This window comes from Anser cygnoides, chromosome 1, assembly GCF_040182565.1.
Source record: "Anser cygnoides isolate HZ-2024a breed goose chromosome 1, Taihu_goose_T2T_genome, whole genome shotgun sequence".
In the NCBI taxonomy this organism is placed as follows: Eukaryota; Metazoa; Chordata; class Aves; order Anseriformes; family Anatidae; genus Anser; species Anser cygnoides.
Window position 1 is genome coordinate 166,291,210 of NC_089873.1, and position 25,618 is coordinate 166,316,827.

The 25,618-nt window shown below is 40.5% G+C and overlaps 1 protein-coding gene across 1 annotated transcript; it reads left to right on the forward strand.

Moving 5' to 3' along the window:
- Positions 1–369: 369 nt before the first annotated feature.
- OBI1 (ORC ubiquitin ligase 1) lies at positions 370–25,291 on the forward strand. The gene is made up of 6 exons (XM_013193680.3): positions 370–595; positions 5,164–5,299; positions 6,285–6,376; positions 8,007–8,255; positions 11,540–11,628; positions 20,801–25,291. Exons 1-6 carry the CDS (start codon positions 524–526, stop codon positions 22,293–22,295), a joined length of 2,133 nt encoding a protein of 710 aa, XP_013049134.3. The 5' UTR covers positions 370–523; the 3' UTR covers positions 22,296–25,291.
- Positions 25,292–25,618: the final 327 nt, after the last annotated feature.

Sequence of the window (25,618 nt, forward strand, 5' to 3'; positions counted from 1 at the left end):
AGGAAGACATGGGGGAATTAATGGGATTAAAACAGCTGGCGTTTAAGTGGCACAACAAAGACCATGGACGGAATGGTTTATTGAGGCAAGAGTGGTTTACTGAGGCAACAAGGGTTTACTGAGGAAAAAAGGGTTACTGAGGCAGGAATGTTTTACTGAGGCAAACAAACACCACTGTAGCCCCACTCCCGCGAGGCGCCTTTACCAAACTCTCCCCACCATCCTCGCTCTCCCCTCACGGGGCCGAGCCGCGGCGCCGCGGGGTATGGCGGTGGCGATGTGTGTACGCGTGGGGGTGCCGCCATGAGGGCGCTTCCCCCCGTTCCTTTCCCGGGGGGGGGGGGCGCTTCAAAAGCCTGCGCGCTGCGCTCCGCTCCCCCTCCATCTCCCCCACCATTCCCCTCCCCAGCGCCGGGCTGCGGCGGCGGCTTGGCCTCGCCGGCTTGCCGTAGTGGGGCCGCCTTAGCGCTGCCTGCCTGCCCGCCTGCCTGCCCGCGGTGACTTCCGTGCGGGCGGCGCCGCCATGTCGCAGCACGGCCCGAGCGTCACGCTGTCCCTCACGCTGCCCATCACCTGCCACATCTGCCTGGGGAAGGTAACGGCCCCGGGGGCGGCCGCTGCCCTCCCTCACAACCCTCCCTCCTTAGCTCCCACCCTGCGCGGGGCCCGGTGGTGGGTGCGGGGCTGCGGGGCAGGAGGGGCTCGGTGACACCGACGGGGGGGACGAGGGGGAGGCAGGACTCAGCCCCGCAGCGGGGGGCGACGGCGCCGCTTGGGGGGGGGGGGACTGGGAGAGACCCCGGCGGGAGCCTGCTGGGTGCAGGCACCGGTGGGGTTACACCACCCCCCCACCCCCAAAAAAAAAAAAAAAAAAAAAAGAAATTCGGATGTAGTGCTTTTGAGGTGAAGCTTGTTGTTCTTTGAGGGGAGGGGGGCATTCCTCCTTTTGGGAGCTGGGATGTCTCGAGGTTCGTGTCTGAGCCCGGTGCTGTGTCGTGAAGGCCAAGCGAAACAAAGAAGAGGTGTAGGACTGAGCGGGTTTTGAAAGTGATGAGCAAAATCGGAGCTGGCTGGAGGAAAAGAAAAGTTTTGATTTCCTTTCTCTGACCCGAGAAGGTCACAGGTGCGTTTCTCGTCTCTGGTATCCGCTCCCGGTATTCGCTGGGTGCTGGAAGCCCCCAGAGCCGCCTGTGGGGCTGTCACCGGTTGCTTCTCAAATTTCCCCTCATTCCTCATGGCTCTTCCTTCATGCTTCCTTCCTTTCCAAAGCACACCTCATAAACCAAATCATCGATTACAAAGGCGAAAATAACCTTTGTGTTTGTATCTGTTATTTATCGTCCGTTCTCTTTCTGCCCCACATGGGCTCGACTCTGAGGCCTTTTTTGCTTGCATGGTCACAAAAGAAGAGGAACGATTGATGTGTCAAGTAGGCGTAGCACTGGCAGTGGAAGTGGTTGCACACCTCTGTTTCTCCAGCCTCTTACCTGTGGCAGAGAGCGATGCTTTTTGCAGCCACAAGTACTCGTTTGTTGGCTTTCCAATGGGACACAAGCAAACAGGAATGCAGTGCTGTTATCCCTTGTTTTCAATTTATTTAATACAAATGGAGGAGAGCGTAAGTTTATTGTATGTAATGCAGAGCGGATACTCCTCAACAAGGAGGAGAGCAAAATCAAATTGATAAGGTATTCAGTGTTAAATCTTACCTTGGTGGTTTTCAAAATAATGTCACTACTTTAGTGTAGCTTTGCTGTGTAGTCATTCGTGTTTTGCTATAAAGCCGCTGGCTCTTCTCAAGCCACTGCCTCATTCTTCCACTTTTCTTCTGGAATTGACCGGGGACTGGTGTAACTGAGTTTGTACTGGAAGAGATTTCCACACTCTTCTTTCTTGGTATCTTGCACTGAGGTAATTTATTAATGTTATGTAAGTGAATCTAGTGGTGACATCTGTAATGAAGGTCTTTGAATGCTTCCTTTTTCAGTTACATTAAGTTGTTTCAATTTTGCCGAAGTTGGCTGCTCTGACTGTCCTTTTTCTTTTAACACGCATCTTTGTCTCCAGCTCGAAGCATCATTGAAAAGCATCAGAAAAAGCTCCTCTTTTCAAGAGTAAGGCTAGAGGGAGTTGCAAAAAGGTATTCAGTAAAATAAGGAAAAAATCTTGCGGTTTTTACTAACTTGTTGGGGGGGCAGAAAGCAGAACAGAGGGATGACGTGTTCTAGTACTTCTGTGTTTTGTAGGGTGGGCTTCAAATTGAATATAAAGCCCACCCTCTTCCTATCTGCAAAACTTGCAGAGGATTGGTTACAAACCAGAAACTATTCAGTATGCTTAGTGGTAAGCAGATAAAAAGAGGTAGCGAATAGAAACTCATTCAGTAATGTTATCCACTCGTGTTTAATGAAACAGAGATCTTTGGAGGGGGGATAAAAAATGTTACTCCATTTTGTTAGTGTGAACAGTTTTGTAAGCTATGTTTGCAAGATGGGCAAATAACCATGTATCACAAGTGTTAATTGCTTGGATGAATTTCATCTTTGTAACCTGAATGTTCAATTAACATAGTCTGGGCTAATGTCTAACGTAGTTGTGTTCGTAATTAGCGAGTAGGTCAGAAGCTGGCTGCATCAGGCCTTCAGGTTGCTTGCTGCAGAGTGACTGAAGGTCTCCTGTTGATTTCAGTGGTGGTGGTTTGTTTTGGCTTGGGCCTGCAGTTCTGTGTGCGCTGAAAGCACCTGGGATATGTCTGGGGATTTGTTCACTGGTATCAGCGTGCCTGCTTTTTCCTTTGCCTGCTCCTCACTTAATGCTTCTTAAAGGCCCAAGAGGAATAGATGTCTGCAGGATCTGATTTTGATCCATGGAGGAACCATGTTATGTGGGGGGATGTTGGAATTAGGAAATTACTCAAATTCACCTAGCTAATCAAGCCTTCCTAAATAAGCTGTAGTCTTTCCAGTTATTGTGGTCGATTGAGGAACTGAAAGGGTGCTGTAATTCAAGTAAAATGCTCTTTAGTAATGAGTGTGTCATGATCCCCACCCCCAGGCTTGTCACAGGCAGTGGCTCGGGGACTTGGTGAGGGGAAGGGGCCCCCAGCCTTGGTGTTTCCTGATGACATTTTGGTAGCAGCTCCTGCTGCTGGGGCATGGATTGCTTTGTGTGGATTCTGAGCTAACACACGTGTAAACCTCAGCCCTGAAGTGAAACTTGTAAATGTGTGTAAATCAGGAGTACTGTCCCCCAGAGAGTAATAAACGTGACTTACTATTTTGCTAGAGATATGGAGTAATCATTCACTTGCAAGAAGTGTATAGCCATGTCAGGGTTGGGGTAACTGAGGGTCTCTTGCTCCCCTGGGAGGAGACCTGCACTCTTGAAATGTCTTTTCCTGTTTGGACTATTTTATGTTATTCTGCTCTGTACCCTATAATAGCCATCCATATAACTATTCTCATGTAATGGCTGTTCCTGGGTTTAAAAAAAAGACCAACTAGAGGAAAAAAAAGTTATTTTTTTCTTCTAGCTGCTGATGGGAAAGCTGGAAAAAGCTCTCTTTCTGGTAAAGAAAAGCAGTCAATAACAAGAATGTGTTTTTAATAAATGAAATTGTAATATTTAAATGTTTGCAAAGCCTTATTGTGCTAATGCTTGCATTAAACCCCAAAAAGCCACCTTAATTAGAAGTGATAATATGCAGGTGCTTGGAGGAATCCCTTAGTCTCTGTATGCACACCTTCGTTAACTTGAATTTCTGTTTGTATATAGACAGTCCTTAGGCTCCTGTGCTGTCATATTGGAAGTTTTTAAAATACTGCTAATCCCACACAAAAAGCAAAATGAAGAAGGAACTGACAGACCTGGGCCCTTATACAGATATGTGTGTGTGTCTCAGGGGTAAAATACTTGGTTTGTAGCTTGTACAACACCAACTGTGTAGGCATGATTACTACAGGGCACATCTAATCTGTTTTCCAAGGTGGTTTTTAGCTGTCCTTTTGAGTTCCTTGATTCTCCCTGCCAGCACTTCATTTTTCCTTTTTAGTTTGTCTGCTTTAGTGATAAAATGAATGAGGGAAATCTCAAGGCTGGTGAGGGCTTTTTTTTTTTTTTTGTTGAAGCTGAAAGAATTCGCATGAACGTGGGCTTTAACAGCTTCACAGGGGCCATGAAGTAGACTCTGAAGTAGTACATGCCTCTACCCCCATGAGTCAAAATATGTTTCTTGGGCAGAGATAGTGGTGGAATAAAAACAAATAATTACTTTTAAGAACCTTAACACAGATACTAACGTTAAGCCTTGTGAGGTTTGAGAATGTATTACTATAAATTGTACTAGAGCACCTCAGTAAAGTGGAGGTATAGGGAAAAGTCTTCTCTGTATCATATTTGGTCCCTCTATGCGTACTTACTTTCAAACAGGGTTTGTTGTTATTATTGTTAAATAACATGAGAGAATAATGCAAAGTTTGATTACCCTGCTGTTTGCGGGGGGGGGGAAGCTTCTTGAGAGGAACTGTGTCTGATTGAAATATTTAAGCTGCCCTGTTCTTGGGTAATGACTTACTGGTAGCAATGCATATCTAGCAGGAGGTTTGAATAAGTGATTGCTGGTTCATATTTCTGCTCTGTGGTTTTGGCCTGTATCCTCGTTAGTTTATTTCCATGAAGCTGATTATGTGCAAGCTAGGGTTAATCAGCAATACCGCTTCAGTGGCAGCTCTTTCGAGACAAAGTGTTGGTTGATGCTTGGGGCAATCTCTCAATCCCTCACTGTTAGGAATGAGTGAACGTGCACGTTTTGGTTCCTCCACAGCGGAGCTCATTTCACTGGTTGGCTACAGTTCATGGAGATGGTGGGATGAGGGAGTGGCTTCTGCCACACTGTGTGTTGATGAGCTCTTGGGATCAAGGATCTTTAGTTTTGCAAAGAAAGTTATAGCTGTGGTGTCACTAATAAGGAAATTTGGTGCTGTAAGTCAGGAGACCACTCCTAACCCGTGGAAACAGCAGTGTCTCTTTTCTGCTGGAGACCAGACTTGCTCTGAGAGATTGAGGCAGTATGTTTTCATACTCAATTACCTGAAAGGGTTTTTAAGTATTCATAGTGTCTTTCTGTTTGTTTTCCTTCTTTCCTGTCTTCCTTGATGCTGAAAGGTTCGTCACCCAGTAATCTGTGTGAACAACCATGTCTTCTGTTCCATTTGTATTGAAGTCTGGTTGAAGAACAATAATCAATGTCCAGCTTGCAGGATTCCCATCACGCCTGAAAATCCTTGCAAGGAAATCATAGGTAAGGACAACTGTAGGCTTTGAAATAACCTTCTGATATTTACTGATGGTTGAAGTTCTTTCAGGTCCAAAGATGTCTGGATTTATTTATTTTTTTAAACCAGCCTCTGACTTTAAATCTTTATCGAAGTATACATAATAACAATAAGGTAAAAATTCCAAAGATGATATGTATAATAACGGCTTGATATTCAAAAGCAGCAAGCACCCCACCACTCTAATTATTATTATTTTCAATCTTAGTTGGACAGTGCCTTTTGCTGGAAAGAAGGCATCTGCCTCTTCAAATAGCCTACCTATATGTTGCAGCCTGTTGACCTAAGAGGTCAGCATTTAGCTGAGAAATAGTGTACTTAAATCCAGAATCTTGAATGGGTGTGTGTTCTTTTTGACGGTTGCTTGTTTTTGTGGGATTATTCACCATGCCGCTTTTGCTTTACTTTTTAAAAAAAAGTCAAAGCTGCTTAAGAAAGTCAAAGCTAAAAAACCTGAATGAGGATATGAACTTCCTCAGGGCTGGAAAATACTGGGATCTCGATTTGATGTAAAATGTCACCATTGCTATTTGGTTCTAATCGGAAAAATATATCTGAATAGTCATACTTTAGAAACATATGCTGTCATGTGTTAAATAAATGTATGTGTGTTGGTTTTATGTTGTATTTTACCCTCTCCCTTAGATCTGTTTTAATAGTGTGGTCTTAAATAAGGCATGATTCTGTCAAGGATAATACAAAGTTGAAAAAATTCAAATGTTGTGTTCCTGCTGTGAGACAGGATTTTGACTTCTAAACATCACTAATAGCTATTCCTGTCTAACCTGTTCTGAAAATGCAAGGTTATAGTCTCCCATGGTACTAGATTGGCCCAATATTAGCTGTATTTGTAGCTGATATTATGAAAAGTACTGCAAGCTGGATTGCTAGAATTGAATTGACTGAAAAAGAAACAGTATTTGTGTTTTCTTTCCTTCTGTGCTGCTTTAGGAGGAACAAGTGAAAGTGATCCTATATTTAGTCCGACAGTTAGAAAACACCTACGTAAAACAAGGCTTGAATTGCTCCACAAAGAATATGAGGTAAGCACATGGGAGCATTGTGATTTTCCAGACGAACTGCAACTGTTAAATTACTGTATGCAACTTGATCTTTCTGCTTTGAGTCCTGAGTCTTTAATTTGAGCAAAGCTTTAAGCTGAATCTATGTGGAACTGAGCCGCATTAATATCCCACCTTCTGGCTGAGGTTGGGGAAAGCATTTGCTGGTGGCTGAAGAGGTCCTGCAGAAGCCATAGTGATGCTCTGTCTAAGCTACAGGTAGCCAAATGCAGCCAGTTCCAGAGACTGGAAATTCAACCCTAAGATACTATGGGAGGGTTTTCTTTAAGCATATTGGGTGTTGGGGTATTTGTTCTGTATTTGGTACAAAGACAAACATTTTCTGAAATACTCCCCTGTTACTTGGGGAGGCTAAACTTCTTGTTAAAGAATAATGCCCACTGGAATCCTCTGGTGTAGGTTAACTTATATGAATTGTTGCTTTGTTGAATGAATGCTTGGAAACTTCTCTGTTCTGCTGGAAAAATATTCTCTTAAGAACAAGGTAAAAAGGTATTAATAAGGAATATGCTTAGTTTGTCTTCTCAGTTATTGTTTCCGTAGTAGCAAGAGTGTGAAGACACCGCACACTTTTCAAGGAAACCTGTCTCACAGCAAGGAGAATGAGAGAAAAGAAACAGACGCTGTATAAATATCCTTAATGCAAGGGAGGTGAGGGCTGCCTTACAACAAGTTTGCCTAGAGCTCAGTTTCTTTCATAGAGCAGTCATTGAGAGGGAGGTTTCCCGTGTTTCTATTGAATCAACTCCAAAATGACACAGATGGGCATAGGATAACATAAATGTCTTTAAAAATGAAGCTATTTAGAAATGGTTATTAATTTTTTGAGGGGGGTGGGGAGGGTTTGATATTTTTTTTCATGCAAATATGCCTTGAATTTATGTAAATGCCATCTTATGGTCTCTTTTAATAGTCTTACCCTGAGCAGTGTAATTCTTAAGTTGGAGAACAGTGAAAAAGACATTTTTAGGATAAATTACTTTTTATCTCTTTAGCAACAGGCTTTTGAAGATTTTCGCTTCACTGTGGCTCCAGACTGACACAGCTAGTTGCTTTCTTTTTTTTTTTTTTTTTTTCAGTCTTTCCTTAGATGTTTCTACTTTTATGCACCTGGAGCAGCCTCTTCCAGGCAGTGCTCTGTCCATTTTGAATGCTGAGACTTTCAGCATCTGACCATGTGATGTTTCAGAATGAATCTCTCATATCGTTCTCAAATAACAGCAAATGAGTCAGCAGAGGACGACCTTAAGAATACACTTTATACAGGAAACCTTCCCACAGAGTGCCCTAATAATAGATTCATGTTGCTGACTGCTTTGAACCTTTTGGTCTGCCCGCCAGTTTGTTCAGGGTCCTTTATGTAGTCAGGGGATTCCCTTCACTAAAACCTTCACTGTGCTTGAGTGTGCAGGTTGATTAAAATCCTGCCTGGAGCACAATACATAAGCATATTTAGATAGATGCGTAAGTGAAGGCATGCATCTGGGCTTGCCAGAGAACCCATGTTTCTAAAGTGCTGTGGGAACTTGCCAGTATTATTTAATTAATCTCACACATTATTTTAATTCCTGTGAATTTCTGACATCTTTAGGATGAAATAGAATCCCTGCAAAAAGAAGTGGAAGAACTGAGAGGCAGAAATCTCAATTTACAGACACAGCTGAAATCTCTTCTGGATCCTACAGCACCGGCTTCCTCTTGCCAAAATGAGGAAACCAGCCAATCAGCAGATGAAGCAAGTACCAGTGGCCCAGAAACCCCAGAGGAATGGAGCAAAAAGCTGAAAGCTGCCAATGATATATGTGAAAAAGTGATAGATAATGTGGAAAAGTTAAAGGAGGTAATAAATATGTTTTTTCAGCTATCTGGTCGTATAATGTTCATGTTAGTTAAACAGGAGTGAGAGCTGGCATGACCTCTGGGTACTTCATAGATCTAGAAGAAAAGGGGGAAAAATGAATTCCAGTGATTGTTGGTGTATCATAGTATTTCCATACAGCCTTTGCATGTGTCAGATGTAATTGCTTGTTCTAGTGAGCCTTGTATATGGCTCTTCCTCAACTCCTGTGTCACTCTATGACTGGGTAATTGGATTATAGTAGTGCTTGTCACCAGTATTGATGACCAGATTTTTCAGGCTTGCAATAATCTATATAATATATCTATTTTACAACATTCAATGGCCAAACACAGTACAGTTGGCTGAGGCAGATTTTGCACTATTGCCCTCCTTGCTAACCAATATTTTTGGTGCGATTTGCTGAGACAGAGTAACTTGACCCTTTGACTGAAAATAGACAAGCTTCAGCATTTTATAACCCAAAGATTCTTTACCGAAAACCTGCAGCTTTTTATACATCTTGAATGTAATAGAAAAGAAAAATGATGTTGCAGAAGGAGGGATGCAGGAGGTAGTTGTGTGAAAACCCAAATAAATAAAAATACCTTGCAAAATCTACCTATGGGCACAGGAAAAATGATGTTAAACATTGACTTAGAGTGAAATTTCAAGATAAACTTGAAGGGCAGGGTGGAAAGGACTTGACTTGCATTTACTCAAAATGCTCCTTGTATTTCTTCTATGAACAATCCTGTGTCACCTCCTGCAAAACTGAAGCCTTAGGGTTAGTGTTCTTTCCTAAGAATTAGTACTGTTTGTTCCCTCTGCTAGACTCAAAGGTGTACATCGTAACATTCTGCCATTTTGTTGTTCTTAATGGGACACTTCTAGGCTTGTGTCTGTGCAGCCTAAAGGAAATTCTGGTCCTGATTAAACTAATCTGTGCATGATAAACCCTAAAAATGAGACAAAGAAGTAAACCAAGTTTCCAAAATGAGCTTTTTCAATAGCACGGCTAGACTTGGACCTCGGCTTTACAGACAGGGACACAGCTGGCCTCCTCAGGGGATCCCAGGAGCATCAGAGTATAGTTGGCTGAAGGGGGTTCACAGCAAGGAGTTCTTGTCTATTTTTTTTTTCCCGTTACATTAAACTGTGCTATCTCTTTTCTGTGGTGACTGAGGTTTATAACATTTTTTCCAAGATAGGTAAAAATAAGAATATAGTGAAGGTTGGGGCAGGGGTAATGTGTGTGTGTGGTTTTTTATTTGTTTTTTTTTGTTTGTTTGTTTTTGTTTTGTTTTTTTTCTCCAGCATAACTCCAGCAATGAAAGGGTTTTATGTTTATGGAGTCTCTGATTTTGGTAAGGTTTAGATACAAATAGAAGGTTTAGAAGAGTTTTAGGGGCTAAGTCTGAAACTATGATGCAGATACTTTCTTCCAGTCTGTTTCCTGTTCAACAGCTGCTCAGTTCTGGAAGTACCTGAAGTCACTTGACTCTTCTTCTGCACTTACTTCACTTGTGAAACAAGTGTGCACTGACAAAGCCCAGTCTGAACAGCAGGAGCCCTCTTTCCACATAGACTCAATCTTGAACCACAGAACTACAAACCTACTTATCCCCTAAAATAACTGACACGGGAGCTTCAAACACTCAGCATTTCTCAGTGAAATGGCGTCCCTCAGAAAATGTGGTTCCTGTCACTTTCTAAATCAGTCCATGTGAAGAAAGGAGTCACCTTTATCCTTTAGTGTCCTAGGACAGAGACTCCCAAAGTAGATGTTGTAGCTGAGTAGAGTCAGAGCAAATCTGAAAGTGCTGCTACAAACACAGTAGTTAGGAGTATTAGATAAGTATGCTCACTGATAGTGTGGTTACATGAAGTCATTAATCTAGACACTGCTGCATGGGGGGGATCCCTTGCAGATCACTGGCTTGGAGGTTAGAGCACTCTATGGAAGGAGACCAGAGAAGTTAGGGTCTGCCTTCCTGTGTGCCAGCTAGATAACTTGTGTACCAGCTCTATACAAGTTGTGCAGATTTCTGTTTGATTGTGTGGCTGGAGGAACTATGTCTCTGGAAAGAGAGAAAGGTCTTGGCTGTGATGGCAAATGGTTTGATGCTTCTGGATTCTTACTACCTTCAGAATAGCTTTTCATATTCTTCTTTTTTAAATACTCAATAGAGGAGTTGACACTCAAACACCCAAGCCCTGAGCTCACCCTTCCTATTCCTTCTATACCAGAAATCTCTACTTTTGTCTCTAGGAATATTGTAGGTTTTTTGTTTTGTTCATTTATTTCCCCTCTATTTCTGCCCCCTCCACTGTCTCAGCCTCACCTGGGGAGGTTACTTATTTGGATAAGTATTTAAGGTTTTCTGCCTCTCTTCTTGTGCTGTTTGATGCTTGTAACAAAGTACATTGCACTAACAAGGCCAGATACTCTGGATCATACTTACATGATGTTTCCACTGCATACTAGAACTGAGACTGTGACTTGCAAGTCCTGGATTGGTGGTACAGTTTTCAACATACAGAGACCAAGTAGACTATGAAATGCAGCGAGTTCATGCTACTTGTTAGGATGGTGGCGTTCGTTGTTCTGAAACACGGCAGCAGGAAAGCTTCTCTTTATATGAAGTACCTTGTTAACAAGAGCGTTTGCTGAACTGAAAAGAAGGAATTGACCTCAATTCAAGGAACAAGAAGGGTTGTGAATCAGGAGTCTTAATCAGAAGGTCCTGCAAGAAAGTGAAGAAAGACTGCAAATAGCTTGTCATAATGGATTTACATCCGTAGGATAACTGCTTTGAAAACAACAAGCAAAAAAAAAAAAAAGGGAAAAAACAAACAAAGTAATCTTAATCTAGTTTGGGATGGTGGAAGCTGTTCTACATTAGTTTTGCTGATACCTGCACGTTGTAATGTTAATGCACTTAACGTATTTAGTCATGTGGAAAAAAAAAAAAACATGGAATTGCCATTAGTACATCTCCTTAATGACTTTCTGTACTAACTAACATAGCTGTGTTTATTTCCCTGGATAGGACACTTGCAATGTATTTTGGGAATATAAATTAAAAATGTCTGTTCACTCTTCAGTTTTGCAAGCCATTTCCCATGGTGATTTTTAAGTGGTGTCCCTGTCTGAAGGCTGTTTTCCTGCCTTCACATTTCTAGTTCTGTCTCTTTAAAAAAATCAGAAACAGCTTGTCCTATAAATATTGGAAGTCATTTCTATTTTACTCTATACTGATTTTTTTTCCTTTTCTTTTCCTTAGGCAAATAAGAAACTGAGCATGGAAAACAATAGCCTTTTAAGAGAGAATTTGCGACTAAAAGCTGAAGTTGATAGTAGATCACCCCAAAAGTATGTGAATATTTTAAAAGCTTCTATATTTTATTTATAGACTCTTTAACTGTTGTAGAACTTTAACCTAAAACTATGGTGGTGTACATGGCATTGCATATGTGTCTCGAGGTAGACTTTGGAGTTTTTATCCTCACAGACTTGGGTGACAAATGCAACCTAGAGAATAGCGGCAAGTCTGCGGTGAATGAATATGCACTGGCTACAAATGCTGTTGTGTTATCTGGCCAATACTGGAGAACTGGATTTATTGAATTCTACAGCTAACTTAATTTTTTGTTACTGAGAAATTTCACTTAAATCTGACATCCTTTTGTCAAAGCAGGTTTGTTACTCTATAGAGGTTCTCATTTGCATTTGGTTTTGTTTGGTAGTTTGTTTTACTTCCTTTTGCTGCCTTCAGGGTTTGTTCTGTGAACTTAGACTCCTCGTACAAGGAGTGTCTCTGACATTCTTGTGTCTGGTCAAGGCATGCAAAATCAGACTTATGCAGCATGAGGACATCATGCCCAGAGCTGACATCTCTGTTCAATGTTTCTAAGTAGTGAAAACATCAACAACAATTACCTCAAAAAGCAGAAATGTTTTCGTACCGATTACAGCTGTGTACTAAGGTACCTCTCCTTGGAAGTACTTTGTAAAGCAAAGTGATCGCATTTTTAAAGTTCTGTCTTAGAAAGATAAGAGCGACATTGGCCAAAGTTTTATACAGTGATTTTGGGGAATGGGGGTGGGGAGACATCCTTCGTAATGTGAGAGGAGAGCTCTCTGGGTTTTGATCTAATTTGCAACTAACTTGCTGGAAGATGAAATTCATCCTAATAGGGAGCTTCCTTGTCAGACTGTTTGTTTAAGACCCCAGGAAAGCAGATGCATGATCCTTGTGCTATGATGTTAAATGTATAAAGGTACATTTTGTCCTGATGTCCCCTAATAAGGGTGATAAAGTACTGCTAAAGGTCTTGGCAGTGGAAAGGGATTTAATGGCAACAAATATCTTTCTCCCCTAAGACTAGAGGGTGAGATGGCAAGGATGGGAAACACATAAGTAGATGCAACAAAATAAATCCTAGAAAAGAAGAGCTAGAAGAGATGGAATCATCTACCGCAATCCTGTTTCAGTAAGGTCAGGTAAACTCCCCGGTGGAAGGAATTTCAGTTTCTTCTACATGTACCATCCAGTTGATCGGAAAGATCAGATGTGAAGGGAGGGGGAACCAGACTTTGTTGCAGACTGGTTATTTTACCATCTTTTGCCCATGCAGCATAAAAGAATAGCTGATGACTTTCCTCTTTAGAAGCACAGATAGAATCAAATGTTATTGGAAACTGGACATAACAAATACCTGGTTTTGCAACCCAAATGCCTAGTTGCATCCTTCCTGCGTGTTGGGAATGGTTTTGCCCAAGCTAACTCTAGAGCTATGCATGGAGATTGGAGGACGTGAGTTGGATCAGGCTTAAACTGGCTCAGGAATGGTTTCTACGCTTCAGAAGTTTAGATAGTTGCATGCCTGTACCCTGCTTCTGTTATCTTCAACTTTGGTGTACCACAAGAATTTAAGTACATGCAAGGAAAAAAATATCTTGGAAGAAATCCTACAGCATGTTAAAGTTAGTAATTTTGATGTACCCTGTCTATACCCATTCAGTTCTAGTCTGGTCTTCTAGAGTGAATTCATCCAACTCTTCTAGGTATTTGACTTAGGATGAAAAGTAAGCTTCTGATTTATTTCGTGTTGCTGTATACTCTAAGGTCTCTCCATTGCCTATGGATTTCTGAAGCTGTGATGCTTAGAGATGGGTACAGTATTCTAAGTGAAGCTTCAGTAGCACTGACTTAGAGCAGAAAAACTCTCATCTTGCTACAAGGTCCTTGTATCTTGCAGTACTATTGTTGTTGTCTCCTTTTATTTGGCACTTCTAGCTCAAATGGCCTGTACCAGTTCTGCTAAATAGCTACTTTAAAGTTAAACCGGTACCCCATTTTGCACTTCTGCTGCTAACGTCCGCTTTCAAGTGTGGGACTTGACCTGTTTACTGGCTGTCTTCAGGTTGATGGCCTGATGCTTACGTCAAATTTTAAGCAGTTGTTTTGAATTCTAATCCCATGGTAGGAAGTCTCTACCATGTTAGTTTTCCAGATTTTATAAATTCATTCTCTGGTCCTTGCGGTCATTAGTCTAGCCAATATCTAGGCCAGACTTAACATTGAGACACTTCTGAAATAATCTTCCAGTTCTGATGGCAAACTTTGATAACTAATATTTATAAGGCTTTTAAACTAAGCTTTACATCCTGAATAGTGGTTAAAATAGCTTAGCCTTACCTAAGAAATCAGAATTTAAGGCATTAACATCAGAACCCAACAATGTCACGGTAGTTAAACTTTTCTGTGCAGGTGCACTGATTTGCAAATGCAGTTGGTTTTGGTGCACTTCATTCATTGTTGAGATGGTAAGTTTCGGGAAAAGGTTCTGAATGGGTCTCCAGTACACTTTAAAATAGCTACTGAATTATATCCTTATAACTTAATGTCATGACCATTCATTTGCTTGTCATATTTCTTAGCTTTGAATTGCCAGGTGTGGATTTGTGCTTAAACAACTAGCTAGGTAACTGACTAAAACTTGAATCAAATGATTTGGGAAAGGATTTGTCAGTATTCAGTTCCCTTATCCCATACATAACACATCTTGTGCATAATGATACTGGAGCTAATTATCACAACTTAAATAATTTTAATAGGCTTTGCTTTATAGCAAAGGAAGCTCTGATGGCAAGTGAAAGATCCCTTTGTATCATAGACTCTGCATCTGACATCACAGGGAAAGTATAGTTAGCCTTCTTCAGTGGCTAACTGAAGAAAAAAACTTTCCTTTTATCATAATCTGGAGTTGTTTTTCCTTTTGATCATCCATTGAAACCTGCTGAAAAATATCATTTGTCATTGCTGCAGTGTCAATTTTATTGATGGGAGGTTTTACACTTTTTTTTTTAATAGATGATGGTCATTGATTAGGGTTTTGTTCTTTTTTTTATTTTTACTTCCTGAAACATTTTTGAGAATAATTCCTCAGACCCAGAGTTTAATTTTTGAGCAAAACAGATAGAAAGGAAAAGACATTGACCAAACCATCATGAAGTTGGGACATAGGCCTGAAAAGCAAGTAGAGGTAAATTTCATGCTCTGATTCTTACCAGAAACCTGTGTTAGTCTCCCATTTCTCAGGCAAATCAGACTGTTTGGTGGTTGTTTGCTTGCTCTTTACTTGTTCTTTCTCCTAAGGAATTCTCTGTGACTTCTGTTTTTCTGGTACAGAACAAGAAAACTTCTAAAACTTAAGTTTAGCGGGATGATTAAGCCCTGTGACTTCCAGCTCTACTTAAAATAGAAAACTGTTAGGTCCATTGGCAAAGCACAATGGATCTAAAAGCATTTTTGGCAAAGGAGAGTTTGCTTTTTACCTGAAGGAAAATAACTAGCAAGTCCATCTACTCCAGGGTATAGCGTATTTTATGAATGGTTAGATTCAAATTAGCTTGAATCAGACTCCTAGACTTCCTAGGAGCCGTTCCCCTAAATATTTAATTTCTTCTGCCAGTTAAAATCCCAGTATGAAAAACAGTCTGTAACATGCTGAAAATTGTTGCATTATGTCCTTTTTTTTTTTGGTTTTTTTTTTTTGTTTCCCCTTCTCCAGTTTTATTGTTTATCTTGTCTAGATTTGTGACTTTGGGTACATGCACACCAAAATCTAAGGCTGTTGACTTTGTAGGTCTTCTGTGCAAGGTCCAGTTTTTATTCAGTTCAAATATTTCCACTCATGCCAAGCTACTCAATTCAGTCTGTATCTCATTGAGCCTACCAATAAGCTTCTCGTAACCTGTGTTCTGCATGCAGGTTTCTATCTTCCTAGATAGAAAACTGGGCTACTTTCTCAATCTCCCAGCAAGCTGGCTGTCCCAGAGGGGTGGCTGTTTTCAAAGACCAGCTGCAGTGTGGCCTTAAAAGTAAATAGGAGAAATTACTATTCGGTAGCCTTGAAAACAACTTTGAGTTCTTGACCCATAGCACTAAAACCTGAGGAAGCACTTACTCTAAGATTTAAACCTTGAGTAAATGTGTATCGGTAAGGATGTTTAGATCTTACTTGGTTTTGTGGGTTTTCTGGTGTGTTTGTGGCGATTTTTGTTTGGTTGTTTTATAGTAATTTTGAAGTAACCTCTTCTGGCGTATGGTATTCACCTCCCTGCTGCTCTACAGTTGTCCAATAAACAGCAAAGCTTAGTCTTACTCGTGATGTGAAGGAAATGGACTTTCTTGGCATCCAGGAGAGAATTTTGTGAGATGTCTCTAGATCAGTTTATACTCTTTGAACAGTGCTATGAAGAATGTTTACTGCCTAGTATCTACCCATATTGAAAAGAACTTGTTTTCCTACAAGCTTAGGAAATTAGCTCTGGCAAGAGTTTCTCTTTCATCCTTCAAGAAGGAGCTATTGCTTACATTCTTCTGTCACCTTTTCTGCAGATTGGAAAGCAGTAGTAGGCAATACCCAGGGCTTTGTATTCAGTGGAACCAAATTCCTTTACTGATCCATTTTTCTAGATTCAGATCTGAAATAGAGCAAGATGCTTGAGGTCTATCTCTTTTCCTATTTTTTTATTGTTAGGATAAAGCTGCCTAAAAAAAGCTGTTTGTTAAACATTCCTGTATAGATATTACACGTTGCTTTAAGGAGATTGCCTATGCCTGGCACATTGTCAAGATGTTGCTGCAGATCCCCTTACATGGCTGCTGTGGAGATTGCAAAACTCATTCTCGTCCAGCTGCATCTGGTACATGATGCTCTTCACAGAAAGGCTGTAGAACACAGTGTTGCTTTCAGATGTTTTGCTGGATTTCCTAGCTTTCTTCCCTTCTTAACAGCAAAATTCAAATGAAACGTGTATCAAAATGATGAGACTGGGTTTGGATGCACACTCTGGCATTGTCCTAATTTCAGTCTGTGACAAGCACTGACTGTACATTGTCACTTCCCAGCCTTGTTTCTTTTGGAGAATGGATCATGCTCACGTTTCTGAGCGCCAGAGCATTGCACAGTCTGGACCATCAGGTGATTAAAACTGGAGAATCATCTGCCACGGTATCCTTGAGGTCCAAGTCTTTCATATATGGTTATGTAGGAAAACTCTGGCTGTAGTTGCTTGCTGTACAAAAAGAGGAATGTTTATCTCAGTCTGTGTGGTTTTAAAGGAGGTTCATACGGAGTTAAGGTCTAAACTAGACAGGGTCATAGTCAGTGGTCACTGATCTGTGAAAACAAAGCCCTAAAAGTGAATTTGTGAAATGAATAGATAAGGAGAGAAGAAACAACTGAAGAAACTTGATCTCTTGTAGGTGACAGACTATTAAACTTTCCAAATTGTTTCTAAATGGACATCTTCAGGAGTATTCAAACATAACCGAAGGAACAGCTGTAGGATAATGAAAGAGGGTTGCTCAAGTGTTGTAACTGTAATGTTAGTTCTTCTTGTGCACTGATTTGACTGCTAATTTTCTGATTGATGGTATCAAGTTAAAATACTGTTGGGGCAAGGTGAAAGACTGGCTGAGGAAGGGCCCTGAAATGCAGGATTTAGGTGCTCATCTAGACATCCAGCATTACTTCAGGTGCTATAAGCCAGTACATTCATCCAAGGCTGGCAGATGTGATACAGGACCTATAGCAGATTGTATCCTCCCAGAGTGACAGCTGAAGGCCAGCAGTCATGTAAAGGACCTTATGTCATGGGCTGCTGGTGCTGGAGGATCCAAATCCCAGCTGAATGTCTTCATTTACTTCAAGTGACCACTAGTTTCTCTGGACTTTCTTTTTTTTTTTTCTAGAAAGGAGGTACTTGAAACAGATGTAGTGAGATACAAACTCACTGTTTAGTGGAAATGACTGAAGAACAAGTCCCCAGCACTGAAAATACATAGCCCATGTGTGAGAACATGAAACATGCTCTTTACCACACATGCTGAATAGCTGAACTCCTACTGATAGATGTCTGTTGTTGTTCCCAGGTGTGAAATGGTTCAGACACTTTCAAGGAAAACAATTTATCTGGAGTGCCAGGCCAAATTTTCATTTATTTTCATGTAACTGTTCTGTATTTTTTTTTTTATTATTTTTACTATCAGGCTATAACTCTTTGACTATGGCACAGCTCAATGTACATCCAAAGGAAAAGAAGAGGAAATCACTCAAAGTGGTTTTGTTAAGAGGATAGGGAGGATTCTGGCTTCTTTACCCAAAATGCGCATGTCTTCTAAACTGTTAGCTGACCTGCCAGAACAGTCACTAAAATATCTGTCATCCTCTGGTCTAGAGTACTTGGTTTAAATATGTGCACTGTAATACATCTGTCTTAAAAATCAACGTCCTTGAAAATTTGGGAGATAAATGCATGTAAGTCTCAAAGCAGGAACAGAAAGGAATTACTGCTCTGGTGTTTAACTGCAGAGGTAACTGTTTGTATTCGGTGTGTCAGCTGCTCCATTTCTGAAAACCAAAATTCCCAAGCACATCCCTCTACAACAATTAACATATTAGTGATGCTGTTTGGCTTTGAACAACATGCTGCTTTTTTTTTTTTTTAAACCTGAGGACACTTGTTATAAAAGTTGCACTTGAGAATACAGTGCTTCCTCCTCGTAAGCAAATCTCAGGCTGTCACTAATGCTATTTGCATTAAATAAACATATTACACTGTTCTTCCATTAAATAGGAGTTGCCAGGTATGCATATAAATGTAAACATGTTTAATTTGTATGTCAAAATGTGCGTTACAGCAGACCCCAGAAAGTCTTGCTTATTCTATGTAAGCATGTTTCCCTGTCTCACAATTGTCTCTTAAGCCAGCTGTATTTTTGTGTCATTTTTGTATCCTTTATTGAGCAGTGCAGGTTTTATTTCTGTAAGGCTGTGTGAACAGGCCTGTTAGAGAAAGGCAAAATAAATACTTCCGGATCTCTAGGAAGCAAGAATAATCTTGCTCAGGCCCTGCCATGCTGTAGTGACTATCTCAATGTTTTAAAACGATATCTGATTTAATAAAAGCGGGGAGTAAGCCAAAATGTATTGCGTGTGAGGATGCTTATTTCATTGTAAACCCCCCTCTTCACCTGAAAATGTAAGTGCAGCATTTCTGAACTCCCTGTGATTCTGCTTTTATCTGGCTTCATATGGGGAAAGGCGGAAGGCTTGTACAACTTATCTTCCACTTCCCCTCTTACAAGCAAACAGAAATGCAGAAACTTCTGCAATTACAGGAGACAGTTTGTTACACATAGAGTAAGCAAATGAGAGAAGGCCTACTTTCATTTTTGCCAAGACAAAGGTAATTGGGTAGAGCTAATTTGTGGTTCCTTGCCTTGAGTGTTCCAATCAAGTCAGCTTCTTTTGGGGGCAAAAATCTTAGAACATCAATACTCATAAATATAAAAGCACTCCCTTGCATTTTCATACCTGCACAGCCATGAGTAGCAGATACCAAAACTGAGTGGAACTTAGACCACTTTTTAAATTAGATCTATTTGGTAGCAGTTCTGTGAAAGAACTCGCTTGGACTGCAGTGTGAATCTTTCCCACCACTAAGTTGCCCATACCAAAATCTTCAGAGTCCTTTAAATACGCAGAAGCAGCTGAACAGTGACATACATCAGTAGGTCCGGTCACTCATGCCCAACTTGTTCAGGGCGTGTGATACTCCTTATTTCTTTCCCTCACTGCTGGTTTGACCACATTGCAGTTGTCAGCATTGAACAGTCTCCTGCTACTTCGGGCTTAATTTAGTTCCTTGCTGGAAATGCTTACATAGACTTACGGATATTTCACCAGCATAGTCATGGGTCACCGATAAACCTCCTTCAGACCTCATTGGTCTAAAGGTTGCAGTGGGAGCATCTCATGAAGGGGTAAGGGGATAAAATGAGGAAGTTTGTGGGGGAAGTGGAGCGGGAATTCCCTGTGAATCTGAGGGATGCTGAAGGAAGAATAGACAGACAGAAAAAGGGTGGAAATAACCAGACAGTCTTTGTGTTGGAAGACTGAATATAAAGTTGTGCTGTAACACAGGGCTGCAAGGTAGAAAGTGAGTGTTAGTTTAAGCCCAAATACAGAATTGTCATTTCTTTGCAATATAAAACCATGCATGTCAGAGTAATAGGGTGGCTGCAGGTCTTTCCCTCCTTCCTAATAATACCAGAACTTTAATTGTTTTACCTTTCTGTAAATTGAAAGTCTTGGATGGAGCAGGAAATTCCCTGGTGCCCACCTGTCAGTGACAGGTTAGAATTAGTCAGAGCATATAGCTGAAACCTTCACCTGCCCTCTGGGGAAGGTCAGTCTTGAAAGCTGGTGGAGGATGTGGGGAAAGATAAGTCTGTATCTTTGCAGCTGAAAATGTGCTCAAGCTGGAAGCCCCACAAACACAAAACTTTCACAAACCACAAGTGGCAGGTTTAGTGGAGTGGAGTGGAAGCAGAAATTACATTGTTCCAGTTGTAAAGCTCAAAAAAAAAAAAAAAAGTAGCTCCGAAGTAAGTGGGAGTACCCACTTGCGATGGCCAAGGAAAAGCTGTATATCTAACAGGAACACAATTGAAATGGTCTACGTAAGTATTTAAACTACCTCAGAGGACTATTGCAATTTCTGAATTTCACATTGGCATTTTGTATTTGACAAGGTGACATTGTGTAGGGAATGTATTGTAAAACACTGCTGTACTGTAGGAAAATGATTGAATGTAAATATTTCAAGATGTGGACCACTGTTCAAATGTTATCATAAATCTTTGCCATTGTTTTAGGGGATAATTCTTCATGCATATTTGAGTTGAATTGATGGAACCAGCCCCTGGAAGGGTAATCTGCTTGTTATTGCCTTACTACCACTAATAGTTTAATTTTGTCTTTCCAGGTATTCACTGCAACCTATACATTATATATGATGATTTATTTATTTATTTTCATAATTAGCAAAGAAATACAGTTCTCGCTTCTGTTTTCAAATTTAACCAGTTTAATAGCTTTGTTCTTTCTTTAAATTAACTTGAAAAGCATGAGGAGAATGTCCTTTTCCAGCTTAATATTTTTTTGTTTGTTTGTTTTACTACTTGCAGGTTTGGTAGGTTTACAGTAGCTGCACTGCAGTCCAAAGTAGAACAAAGCGAACGTGAAATGAACCGTCTTAAAAAAGCACTGGAAAGAAGTGATAAATACATAGAGGAAATGGAGTGTCAGCTTTTACAGCTGAAAAATGCAGGTGAAGGAACCCAGACCATGAGTGCTGTTAGTGAGAGAGCTCTTTCTGCAGATGCTAAAGGAACTGAGAGCAGCGAAGACACTACGTGTTTGAAAACCCAGGTTGAGGAGAAGAAAGCTGTGACTACCGGTCAAAGTTCTGACAGCCTTGAACAGCTGTCAGGTGATGGAACATGTTCAAGTTCTTCTAGTCAAGATGGCTCAGCTGGTTCAAACAGCCAGTGCGTCCCAAAGAAGGAGCTATTTCCAGGGTGTCAGGGAGCTCTGCTGGATGAGAATACTACAAATATGGATACCTGCTTAGAACAGCAGTGGAATAAAATTGAGCAGTGTACCCCATATAAGGATGAAGAACTTTATGATCTTCCAGCACCATGCACTCCGTTTCTGTCTCTCAGTCGTCTTCAGCTGAACACTCCCGATGGAAAAGAAAACGCAGGGAAACCGTCAACGTTCCTCAGAAAGCTGAAATTTGAAGAATTTTGTGACATTTCAGATGACTGCAGCAAAGATTCTCCAGAGCACAGCACAAGCAGTGAAAAGAAGCTAAACTGTTTTACTATGGGAAAATCAGGATTTTGGGGGACTTGCCCAACGAACTTTGCTGAGAACTTAGATTTTGATGAATCAGCGCAAAATTCAGTAGCTGGCCAGTCAGCTGAAACATCAGTAAAGTCCAGCGATAAAGCAAGTTCGTGCTTACCTAAAAGGTTGCATACTCTCTGCTCTTCTGAAATGAATCGCACAAGAACCTCCAGCGAGACATCTATGGATGCCGCCTACCTCGATAAAATTTCCGAGTTGGACTCAATGATGTCTGAATCAGACAATAGCAAGAGTCCTTGCTATAATTTTAAGTCCTCTGATCTTGATAATTCTTCAAAGTCAACAGAGTGCTCAAAGCTTCTGAATGAAACTGAGAAGAAACTGGAAGGGATGAATGAGGAACAGAGCATCAAGTGTCCAGAGACGAGCGATCTACCAGTTGACAGAGCTGGATGGAAACCTGCTATGTTTTCCATCCTCTCCCCATCTGGACTAGATATGAACGACCACTTCCCACTTTTTACGGGCCAAAACGTAGCAGCTAGTGAAATCAAGCCTCCGAACTGTTTATTTCAAAGAGAGTTTTCCCAGAGTTTACTATTCAGTAATTCGCAGAGGCTATTTGAGGAACAGAAGTTTGGTTCGTGCTTTTTAAAGATGTCATCTGACCTGCACACCCAGCTTAATCCTCCTTGGGTGCCTTCCTTTATTGCTGAAAGGAAAAACAAAAATATCAGTCAGTCAACCAAGAGGAAAATTCAGAGCAGCCTTTCCAGCGCTAGTCCATCAAAAACTACCAAGAACTGACTGTGGAAATCAAACGCGACCCAAAGTTGTTAACCTGCAAATGTTGAATATTTACCAAGTGAACTTCATTTTTAATGACTTCCATGCAGTCTGATCCTGCCTTTTTCTGGCTAAGTGTAAACTGAACATTCCCTTGCCCATTGCAAGGTCTTTCCTAGGGAAGAACCATTCCAGATCTGCTTCTTTGGCTGGAAATCATGTTTACTTGGAATTTCTGTGGGCTTTTTTTTTTTTTTTTTAACCTTTTAGGTTTTCAGGTATCATGATCTTCCAGTTGTGAGCACAGTGAATGGCTCCATTGAACAGGACAGTTTTAAGTGGTCTTGTCAAATCCGTCACTTATGTAAGAACTTGTTTTAAAGGTTACATTTTCCATTCCTAAAGATTACATTTTGTGCGTGCAGGGCAGCTACTGGCTATATATCCTATGGATTCATGAAATTGCTATAAAACAATGTCAGTTTTGCCATAAAACTTGCCTCCAAGAGGAAATGTTGCTGCTTTGACTGTTTCATAGCACTGTACTGTACTGAAACTATTGTTTTAAGTGGGTATAAGGTAGCAGCCTCTTTCTTTTCAGGGTTACACTACTTCAGTTAGAAAACGTCGCTTCTTTAACACTGCAAACATAGCTTGTATTTTTTGAAGTTAAGCACAATTTTTAATTTAGTTCCCAAAAAGTGTTGTTATTCTAAATGTGTTCAGTATGCCTATGTAGACCATGAAAATGGGTTTGTATGCTAATGACTTGTTTACCTAATGTGCACTGAACATTTTACATTAATACTGTACCATTTTACATTAATACTGCATGCTTTTCTATGTGAATTGAATAAAACATGTTATAAGCACTGTAATCCTTGATGTCGTCTCTCAAATATTGAATTAGCAAAAAAAAAAAATTGGAAAACTTCTTTTTGCATAATTTGGAAAATACGTTTTTTATCAAACACAAATGTGAGCTTATTCGTGAAAAATAAAATCTCCCTTTCTCCTCCTTATTAGATGTATTAACCATTCTAGTGTCAGCATCGACACAGTTGATGGAAATGGCTTTTGTCCTCTCTGGAGGTGACTCTTCCATGAAGTATTGCATAGGTCAACATAATGTGAGGGCCTACTACAGGCAAGAGACCTAATTAAGCAGCAGAGCAAAATTGGTTTCTTTGCATTATTGTGTTTCAAGTTGTTTTTTTTGTTTTGTTTTGTGGGTGGGTGTCTTTTTTTTTTTAAGGGCATGTTTAATTGTAAGATACTTTTTTTTTTTTTCTATATGTATAGGCCTTTGCTGGCATTTTTTACAAGCAGACATTCTCAATTCATCAATACGTATGATATGGAAAATCCATACACTGCCTTTAGTCCCCTTGCAAAGTGATAGGCACTGGGAAAATTTCAATAGACTGGCTCTTCTTTTGTAAATTCTTGTAAGCAGTTTGACCAGGAATTACATTTCATATTGCAATGTGTGCATGCATTCGTGCAATTGGGGTGTTCATTTTGAAGTGGGACTTTTCTTTTTCTTTCTTTGCTTGCTTGTTTGTTTAGTTTTTGGAGAAACAAAATTACCAAAAAATCATTCAGGCCATACATGCAAGGCACCTTTCCTGGTGACGTGCAGTATGACATTGTGCTTTTTTATACTACTTCATACCATATACCGCCTGGATTTTAATCTTCAAAGAAAAATCTAGTTATTCTGTTTTAACTTGGGTTTTTATTTTTACTTTTTCCAAAATAAAGGAGCATCATTAATAAACATCTGGACATGAGCTGCTACTTGATTTGGCCAGTTTCACTGAGTCAAAAGATGCTGCCTTGATTTCACCCTCTCAGAGAAGAGGTGAGGGTATCTCAAATACATTCCTAAAATGTCTTTGTATTGCTAAACAATCAATGTAAGTGTTAAGGTCGCTATTGCTTCACTGTGGTTTAGGGGCATGCGTTGCAGTGGTTCATTGCATACTTCTGATACAAAGGTAATTTTCAGCAATGAGAATATGAACACAACTGATACACATGAAATCAAAGTAGAATAAAGGAAAAAGCTTTTCTAATGCTACTTCCTAGTCATTTGGTCAGGAACACCACTTACGAGCTTGTCCTTCATTCTAGCTTTACGTGTCAAGCAACTGGATAGATAGAAAAGAGAAGCCTAAGATTAGAAAAAAAAAAATCCGAAGATCACGGCCATAAACTCCGTAACTCATTCTCAAGCAGGGACAAAGAGATGTTTCAGGGCAAGTGCTGAGTTTCCATTTGATCAGGGATGGTAACTTCCAGCATTGTGGCAAGACTTAGTGTAGTTGTCCATGACTGGCTGTTTCCCAAGCACACGCACTCACACTCAGATTTCAAATGCAAGAACAGCGAGTAGGTTGTGAGTGAATCCAGTGCTGTAAGTGGGAGCTTTTTGTGTTTCACGACTTGAAAAGCTGAAATGTATCTGAATTCTTGTATCTTAATCTTTTTGTTGTTGTTGTTTGTTTGTTTTTTGTTGTTGTGTTTTAAAACAGCTACCCCACTGTAAATTCTGCATTTTGGTTAACATAGACTGTGTTCGTTTTGGCTTAAAGTTTGGCAGAGTAGTTGGTGCATTAACAACTTCAAAAAATTAACTCTATGTAATGACAGAATGGGTTGGCTTGGAGGGGACACTTGAAGATCACCCTGCTGTGGGCAGGGACATTTTCCCCTAGATCGGGCTGCTCTGAGCCCCCTCCAACCTGACTTTGATGGGGTATCCTCTGCTTCTCTGGGCAACCTGTTCCAGTGTCTCACCACCTTCATTGTGAAAAATTTCTTCCTTACATCCAATCTACCCTCTTTCAGTTCAAAAAGGTTAATGAATTTCCTCAGTTACAGGTTTCCTGAGTTATAAATTTATTAGCCATAGCAGGGGCTTCAGTTCTCCAGGTTGCGTTCTGTCAATGCTGTGCTTGCTTGATCTCTTGCTGTACTTACCATGTTCTATGAATAAAAGAGCCTAAACAAGGGTCCGTTGCTATCCATTTTTTATGATAGTTATGTAATAACGTAGACTCGGAATATACAAGATCTAAAACTTAACTATTGCAATTTTGATTAAGACAGTAGATTTTTCAAAGTGGTGATGTCTAATGATATTTAATAGCTCATAAATTTTTTACTCAATCTAATTCTACTTACAGTACTAAATACCAGGCAACTTGCAGGTTTCAACGTAGAAGAATGCTCTCCAGGGGTACTGACGATCTAGAGGGTGAGATTGCTGCCAGCCTCAGCTCATCGCCAGTGGAAGCTGTTGGGCTGCACCCAATGCACGGGTCAGGTTTTGGCTTCTT

What these genes read in the sequence shown, in the direction of transcription:
- OBI1 (XM_013193680.3), top strand. Translation starts at nt 524, where the DNA reads ATGTCGCAGCACGGCCCGAGCGTCACGCTGTCCCTCACGCTGCCCATC. An exon ending in TCCTTGCAAGGAAATCATAG is followed by an intron (nt 5,300 to 6,284) that starts GTAAGGACAACT and finishes GTGCTGCTTTAG; the next exon opens with GAGGAACAAGTGAAAGTGAT. An exon ending in TGCTCCACAAAGAATATGAG is followed by an intron (nt 6,377 to 8,006) that starts GTAAGCACATGG and finishes TGACATCTTTAG; the next exon opens with GATGAAATAGAATCCCTGCA.